Source organism: Jatropha curcas, chromosome 2 (genome assembly GCF_041381405.1).
Source record: "Jatropha curcas cultivar XTBG-Jc1 chromosome 2, XTBG_Jcur_1.0, whole genome shotgun sequence".
Classification (NCBI taxonomy): domain Eukaryota; kingdom Viridiplantae; phylum Streptophyta; class Magnoliopsida; order Malpighiales; family Euphorbiaceae; genus Jatropha; species Jatropha curcas.
Genome location: NC_143152.1, coordinates 22490940 through 22500216, shown reverse-complemented (window position 1 = coordinate 22500216; position 9277 = coordinate 22490940). Strand labels below are relative to the sequence as shown.

The 9277-nt window shown below is 31.9% G+C and overlaps 1 protein-coding gene across 1 annotated transcript; it reads left to right on the top strand.

Moving 5' to 3' along the window:
* Positions 1–8318: 8318 nt before the first annotated feature.
* Positions 8319–8933, top strand: LOC105642099 (uncharacterized). Its single transcript, XM_012226789.3, has one exon. The coding sequence runs from the start codon at positions 8417–8419 to the stop codon at positions 8738–8740; it is 324 nt and encodes a 107-aa protein (XP_012082179.1). The 5' UTR covers positions 8319–8416; the 3' UTR covers positions 8741–8933.
* Positions 8934–9277: the final 344 nt, after the last annotated feature.

The window sequence follows — 9277 nt, the reverse complement described above, 5'->3', positions numbered from 1 at the left end:
TTCTTTATTATTTGTTTGGGATTCCGTACACTTGCAAAAAATCCTGTCAATCACTGACAATTTATTTAATAACAATTTTACTCTTTAAGATTTTGCTCATATTAATTAAATCAAGATTAAGAACATAAATCTTATTTCTAATGTCCTAAAAAATACGTTTTAATAGTCAGTATAAAACAACTATTCTCTATTTGGTCCATTTAGATACATACAAAATGTACTAACACCATTATTATAAAATATGCTGAAAAATTTATTCATTTAATGCAAATCTCCAATTGGATACATAGAAATAATTCTACAAGGAAATAACACCAAAAACATACTATTACATTTGCATAGTTAATAATATATCTCTATCACTAGCTATATAATGCTTCTCCAAGTTTTGCCAATTCGAGTCGCTTGTTTGGTCTTGGTTTCTTTTGATTAGTGTCAATAATGTCCCTTGCACATGGTCTTACTTAGTTTGTAAATCCATGTGCATGTTGAGTCAATCTATGGTTGCTTAAAAGGATGCGTTTTGTCATTTGGAGGGTCGCGTTCGCTTTGAGGCCTGAGATTTTTATTTCTCTTATTTCCTCTTCCATGACCTCTCCTTAGAACTGACTGCTTTTCCTTTCTATTCTTGTAATTTGACCATTCTCATTACAATAGTCGATCCTCCTTCTAAATCAACGGATTAGTATCCAGAGAACCAAGATGCTTTACTCAAATTAATAGATGATTATTATTCTTGGTCATTCAAGGATCTCATTCATACTAATCCATAAATCAGCCTCCAAATACTTGATCCTAGTTTTAAAAAGAAGAATGACAAAACCCTTATCCACCTTCTTTCTTTATTCTTGATGATTCTTCCCCTCTATGGTGTTTATCCATCAATGTATCTCTTTGGGAGAAAAATCCTTGCTTCCAGTATTACCTTTCTGATGATTTTATCCATTAGTCTAGTCGACTTCAACTGTTTTTTTGAGATGTATGGAAATCAGTTAGTATCTATCATTTGCTAATTTTATACTGTCACACATTTCATATTACCAATCACTCTTAATGCCTGCTCTCCTTTTCTAGTCCTGCTCAACCAACTGCTCTACTTTTGCTTCCATTTCGATCCTATGTCTTCATCTCTTTTTGATATGACCATTTTATTTAGCCTTCCTGTCATCGGAAGTGTTATTAGTTCAACCATTTTCGTTGACACAAGTTATATTTGTTTTTGCTTTGGCAAGCAAGATACTGGATATTCTAACTTCATCAGAGTTCATATGAAAGATTCCAATATTCCTTATGAGGCTGAACACACCTCATTTCTTTTCTTTTTCCTCTACAAATTTGTCTGCCGTGTTGCTTCTGGTAAAGTAGTCAAAATCTTATTTGAAGGTAGCGGTTGCTCTTGCCAAGGGTGAAAAGCTAACCTTGGGACAAGCGTTCTTAGCAACCTTTACTGGGGCATTCATTCACTTGCTCTTGAAGATGGTCGTCCAAAGTTTTGGCAACCTCATGGGCTGATTTAGATGTTATAATTATGGTTTATTGCTACTTTGCTGAATTTGTGATGATTGGTAATCCTTCAGATCCATTTTTTAGGATCTATGTGTGATGGACTGCTCGCTTTGTCATTTTCGAAAATCACTAGAGGGCTGCTATTTTGGCATTTTTACTTGGTTTTTAAAGACAACTGAGTAGCCCAACCCTCCTTACTTTTGCCTTTTTCATCCTTACTTGTATGGCCCCAACTAGCTTAAAGTTACCTAAATGAACTTTCATATTTCAATTCTTGGGTGACTGTTCTCAATTAGCAAGATTGTTTTTTCGACGACGAATTTACTAAAGGTGCTAATAGTTATAATGGATGAAAAGTCTATAACCTTAATTTTTTTACCTGTGAATTCGGTTTAACTCAAGCAGTCCCTATTTCTTATGGCTAAACCTGCAAAAAAATACTCCGAGCTTTACGACTTGTTATAATAACACTCTAAATTGACCTTCATCCGCCTAGCACCCTAACTTAGAAACTTAGAAATATTGTTACCCAGTATTCAAAATCAACTAAGATTTTTAATAAAATAATATAAAATGGGTCCCATTAAACTAGTTAACCCAAGCCCCTGAAACTAATCAAAACGCACCGTTTTGATATGAGGAAACTAAAATCCCTAATTTCATCGATCCCTTCTTTCTTCTATTCCATCTCGATAATGAGGCGCCTGCAGTCACCATCCTTCATCATCAAGTGCAAGAAAAACAAAACTAGGGATTTATAGAGTTCTAATAATCATTGCAAGGTCTATGAGTGATCAATCGTTGCCTAAAGCAAGCTTTAACTCTGGCTTTTCTCCATTGCCAGACTCTGTTCTTCTTACATTAAATGTAAAAATAATTCTTTCCAGGAAGGAAATTATAGAAAAAGAGACAAATATTTTTGTACCGATACAAGAATCCCCAAAAAGAAAGAGTAGAATCAAGAGAAGAGAGAAAAATTTTGAGAAAGAGTTTATCAAAATTGAAATTTGAAGAGTTGAACGGGCTTATGGATCTAGGTTTTGTGTTTTCTCAACAAGACAAAGATTCAAGCTTGATTTTGATAATACCAGGTTTGCAAAGATTGGGAAAGAAAGATGGAGAAGAAGAAGGTAGTGGTGGCAATAAGGGTGCTACAGTTTCAAGAAAGTTTTGTAATTTTAATTTTTGTTATATCATTTTTCTTCTGTAATTCTTCATTTGTAATTATCAAGAAGGAATAGGAGACGATTGAGGGAGAAGAAAGAAGGGATCGATGAAACGGTGCGTTTCGATTAGTTTACTTAAACCCAAGCTAGTTTAATGGGACCCATTTTTATATTATTTTATTAAAAACCCTAGCTGATTCTTAGTCCAGGGTGATAATATTTTTAAGTTTCTAATTTTGGGTGCTAGGGGATGAACATTAATTTAGAGTGTTATTATAATAAGTCGCAATGCCCACAGTATTTTTGTAGGTTTAGTCATTACTTATGCTTTCTTCAACTTTCTTTTGTTCAATCATCATTTTTTTCCGGGTGAATCATATGTGTAATTGGTCATTAAGAAAAAATTGAAGAAGCTTAATGTAACTTGGATTCAAGAACTCCTGGTATCACCAGGTGTTTCATTTCCTGTTGGTCATCTTTTATAAGTTATTCAAAGGACCAACCGATTAATGTTCTTTAGCCCTAAAAATGGATTGCGATATCCCATTATCAGTATCACTTCCCTTAAACGGTGAAAGCATGGTAACTTTCCAATCCTTTCAGCTTTTGCAAGATTTTTTGTTCAAGTTCTAACTTCATTTTATAATAGATCCCTCATCTTTAGTCATTCAAGATGACAAATTGGATGAGACTTCCTTAACGGGGTAGCTTTCTTGACCAAAATGGCTTCGTTAAGAGGTAAATCCCTTTGTTGTTTATGGTCTCTATATTTTATTGGCCATTTCTTTCTAAAGTATAATTATTCTTTTCAGGGCGACGGAGAAACGACATTTCTGTCCATATATTGTTCTCCCAAGGTGATATTCCCAAATCCGATGGTGCTTCTCCTTCGCATGATAATGCTTCCTCATCAGCTGGTTGTATTACTAACAATGTCATAGACATGACCAATGAAATTGAGGCCATGATGTGCATTGATGCTCCGCCCTCAAAAAATCTAGGTGATCAATCAACATAATCATGTTGTTGGTAGCATTGCTGGTAATTTTTCAATTGAAGCTCATCAAGAGGAGATGATAACATTAATTTTTTCACTGCCATTTTTTTTTTGTCAAGTTTGATCGAAAATTCAAACCCTAAACCAACAGTTCCTTGACCCTAATCAAACAAAGGCTCTAATTTTCATGAAGCTTTATCTCGAGTTTAGGGATATTATCGGCTCAAGGAGCACGTAGTATGGAATGTTGAGGTTTGTTAAGATCAATAATTAGACATAGAATTTCTTCTGACTTATGGTCTTGGACATTTGACTGAGAATCAACTTCATAATATTCATGCCCTCAGCACCCAATTACCTACCCTTTGGACCAACCTGCTGGAAGTTGATAGGCTAGCTCTACGAGTTAGTCAAAAGGCAAAGGATATTTCTAACTTGTGTTCTTCTCTTCGACAATGGTCTTCTGACGGATTGATAAAAAAACTTAAGCTCAAGTCCCTGTAATCCAAGATAACGATCCTTTAAGATGAGATTTCCATGTTGGAAATCCAGGCGACCACTTTAGACATAGAGATAAAAATTATCTGTGAATTATTTAGCTTGAGAGGAAGAATTGGCATGGTTGTAGAGTCAGAATTGGCATGGTTGTAGAGTCTAATAAAGATAAGGACAAAATTTCGCTAGAGAAGAAAAAAGGGGCCAGTACAACCTTGCAAACTTTTTTTTCCTTTTTTTCCTAATTGTACACTGGGCCTTGCCTCTTTCTATAATTAATAATTTTTAATGACAAATAGTATTGTTTCTTTTGCATGTTTGCTTATTCAACAATACAACTTAATCATCGCAAGTATAACAACCAATTTGCTTCTAGATAGATTCTTTCGCCTAAATCTATTGCATTTCGTTAATTGAGGCCACGTAAAATCATATTTTCATGGACAAGTCAGATTTCCAAATCATCTAATCTGGTGGTCTGCCATGATATTACCCACAAATGTGGACTAGGACCAGTCATTTGTCATGCCAAATTAATTTTTTAATAATTTGACATCTTTGACCATTTTCATCTAGACATAAAATAAGGTTATCATAGAAATAATTCGCATAGATGTATTGCATTCATTATTCAGCCGCTTGGCCGTTGATTTTGGAAAGAAACCATTTTTATGGTTTGAGTGACCATCCGTTTTAGTTTCAATCAGTCCGTATAGTCTCTTCCTCTTTGTAGTGAGCAAGAGTTGTCAACAAGGTCAACTGCCTATGGGCGGTCGGCCTCAATGTCTAAGTTTTTATAAACCTTAGGCCCAGATCGTTGCATTTCCAAGTAATCAGTGCTTGGCTATATTCAATCATTCATTTCTTGATCTTGAAATTGACAATGCCCCTGAGTGTAGACCAGATCCTCAGATCAGTTGCTTGCAAAACGATCAGGTTTAGTGATTTCTAGGTCAATCTTGACCAAGTCGACAACCTGTCCATTCTGCTATGACAGTCCTTAAGCGACCGATACTATCATATAGGTTCATTACAACATCTTGCATGCCCGCGCGTACTGCACATTTCTTCCACAACCGGCTGAAAAGCTCTCTTGACGATCTTAGCACAAATCGTCTGCTAGGTCAATTTGTCTACTCTAAAGGTTACGCCTTTGGTCGGGTGTATGAAATTGTCCGATCTTGGATATATCAAATTATTAGTCGAATTCATCAACATCCTGATATCTTAACAAAGGCCTAGCAGGTCCTGATATCTTAACAATGGCCTAGCAGGTCCAATCGAGAGTGAAAAAAAAGTTGTTCTCTCTGAAATTGTTATGGATATGTTGGGCCTGCGTCTATTAGGAGTGCCTTGAGATATGTGGATAAATAGATCAGGGTTTATTTAGTTCGAAAATAAGGAATAAGAGTAAGAAGAGCTTAAGAGGGAGAAAAGCAAAGATGAGAAGGACATGAGAGAAATATAAGAAATTAGAGGGATTGGAAAAGAAAGGTAGACATAAGGTGACTTATGGAACAATTTAGTTTGTTTGTATAAATTCATGCCTAAGAGTGCCCTCCAAGAAAGATGCATTTTTAGAAATTTTATAAAAACCCAAAAATGTTCTAAATATATGAAATATTTACAATTTATGGATTTTAGGCGCATATGGCCCTCTTCGCACTATTTTAGCTATATAAAATTCTATTCAAGTTTTTGCGAATTTGAGTTCATTATTTAGCCTGATTTTCTGGATCCGCGCCAACAATAGCAAATCATAATAATGGCTTCAATTTACATATTTTTTATTTAGCCAAAATGAGGACAAAAGATTTAGAACCTTAATAATTTTTGCTATTTTAGTTTTTTTTTTAAAATTTATCGATCAATATTTTGAATTTATTTTATCATTGAAATGTGTAGTTGTTGAGTCTAAAATTATAAATAAAATTCTAAATATTTTTATAAAATATGCTTAATTTGTTACTCCAATTCTAAAAGTAATCATTCTATAATTTAAAATTTATTATTTACTTAATTAATAAAATAACACAATATAAACTTTGAAACCATCTCCTATTTACAACCCTTGGAGGTCACAATATTTTTGCTCTGCTTAGCCTAGTTGATGCTAGCTAGCCAAAATTATAGCTTAAATATTAAATTATAATTTAATGTTTTGGCCTTCTAAAACTTGTATACTAAGCTACTGGACATTATTGAACATGACGTCAAAGACCAAATAGCATCCATAACACGCAAACTGAAATCATGCTTGTCATTGCATATACGAAAAGAGTCCAACAAATACACAATAATATAATTTTTATTTGTGACCAATGTTGGCATTCCAAGCAATTAAAACCATTACATGATAACTCTCAAGTCAATTACCCATCAAAATCCCTAATTAAAACTCCCTACCCCACTTCATTAATATAGGCATGGATTATAGGATTCTAGAGACTTTTATTCGCAACTAATTAGTGTTAAGTTCTAGTCATGAGTATTATAGCTTACAGTATTATTTTGACATATTGAGAGCCTTCTAATGAATTAAAATTAGTGAAATATTTCATTATTTTTTTTCTATAAATATTCCCATATATATTTTTTGAACGAAACTAATCTCATTTGAGGTTGGTAGTGTATAAATATTTTCTTAATAAATTGAATATCTGACCTGCTAAAATAACCCGTTGAATTTAAGTTTGCGTTACTACTCCTCAGCTTTTATAACATTAATAAAAAGTTCTATATTTTTTTAGTAAGATTTGTAAATTTAAATATTGAATAGTTAAAACTTACTATATTTCAATGTTGAATAATATGTTTTTAAAATTGTATAATTGCTTAAAAATTGAATCACTTCTTGTATTCACTATAAATTTTTAAGTTATAGATTTTAACTTATTCTTTTGAGTGAACTACTATTTCTTAATTTTAATGACTTCACGTGAATAAAACTAAATGAAAACATAACATTTATATAGCGGATCATTTTAAAATTAAAGCTTAGTTATTACTCTCTCTGTTCCAAAATATAAATTATTTAAAATTTTTGCACAAGAATCAAGAAAGTAATTAACTCTTCTAGATTATAACAAAACAATAGATTATTTGACTCAATTATCATTTATCTCCAAAATAATAGTTACTTGTTAAAGTATTTATTATAAATGAGGATAATATCAGAAAAATATTATTTATTACTTCTTTAAATACTCAAACCGACTTATATTTTGAGACAAAATGAGTACTTTTTAATTTAATTAGATATTCAAAACTTTACGCCCTTAATTTAAATTTCTAGTTTTGCCCCTATATAAGGCTATCAATTATTACATTGGGTTTAGATTCTACTACTTTTGATTTTGTTAATCAAATTTCATCTAGATTTCATAACATGCCAATGTTAGAAAGAAATTTATTCGACTCTAAGACTCCGTTTGTTTTTAAAAATTAATTTATCTGAAAAAATATTTACAAATTTTCTGATATTTGGAGTCCTAAAAAAAAAAATCAACAAAACATACTTTTCGTGGTCAAACAAAAATTTTAAATTATTTTTAAAGAAAATGACTTTCTACTTTTAAGAAAAGAAAAACATATTTTTTGAATATATATATATATATATATATATATATATATATATATATATATATTAATCACTGGTATCCACCACTAACAATTATCATTCACCATCAATTACCTACACTATTGGCCAACCCTGGCGGTTACCCGTGACTATCACCATCTATTATTTTTTATGCACCTATTCTCACATTTAACAATAAATTTTTAAAATATAAGATTTCTATAATTATAAATAGAAATATTTTTATGGTTTTATAAGTTAAATTTTTAATATTTTAAACTAATTTTCAACATGGCCAAGCAAACAATGAAAAATGAGTTATTTAAAAAATATATTATTTTCTGAAAACAAATGGAGGTGAATCAAATTTTTTTACTAAAGATTTTAATATTTAAATTAATATTTATTGAATAAAACAAGATAAAGTTTTGTCCTTATAATATTTGATTATCAATTATGGTATGCAATTAGGACTTTTGTCATAATATTTTGATTAGCAATTATTATATACATTAGAGAGCTTTGTCCTTGCGTGTAATAGGTCTCTATATATATACTCGTCCATTCCTCTACCTTTGCTTCAAAGTTCAAGCAGCAAATCTTGATATTTCTCTCTTCATCCCTAGAGAAAGAGAGAGAGAGAGAGAGAGAGAGAGAGAGAGAGAGAGAGAGATGGCTTTGAGATGGCTTCTTCACTCGGCATGTCAAGTTTTAGGGTACCCTCTCAAGGACAGTACTGACATGCAAGGGAGTCATGGTGTTGTAGGGTACCCATGTGAAAAAGATGTCTATGGAGTCATTAAGATGGAAACATACCCTTCTGGAGGGTTCCAAATGCCTCTTCATTACCCTAAATACACAAAGTCAGACTACGAGAAGATGGAAGAGTGGAGGGTAGACTTGCTTCTTAGGGAATATGGCCTAAATTTTAAGGGTACACTTGAAGAGAAGAGGGAATTTGCAACGGGGGCATTCTTGTGGCCAGGTCAATATTGATCTATCTGTCTATATATCTATATATATAGAGAGAGAGAGGGAGAGAGAGAGAGAGACCGACCTAAATTTGCTACTGATTAGCATATTAATTATGTATAATAATAATGAAAATACAGAGTGTTGATGGAGGAGAAGTAATGTTCCCTGAAGATCTCTCTATCTAATTAAGAAATTAAAGTACTGTTTTATGTTACCTTCTCTCTTTTTTTTTTTTCTCTTTTAAATTTCACACTTGTTATTTTTTATGTTTTCTATTATTTAGTTTTATTTATAATTATAAAAATGAATCAATAATGTTTAATTTCCCTTATAAACTTAATCATGATATACAATTTATCCAAAATTGACATTTTTTTTTTATCAATTTTAAATAGTAAATTTCAACCAAAAGTCACAATTTTTTTTTTTATTGGAACAAATGTATTAACTAGATCGCTAGATGAAAATGGATAATATATTTGAGTTGAGAGGAAATAAGATTACTGGATGATGTTATTATCCATTTTTCATGTACATTGACCAATAAAAGAATCAACC

Excerpts from the sequence above, each read along its gene's own strand:
- LOC105642099 (XM_012226789.3), top strand. The coding sequence starts at position 8,417 with ATGGCTTTGAGATGGCTTCTTCACTCGGCATGTCAAGTTTTAGGGTAC.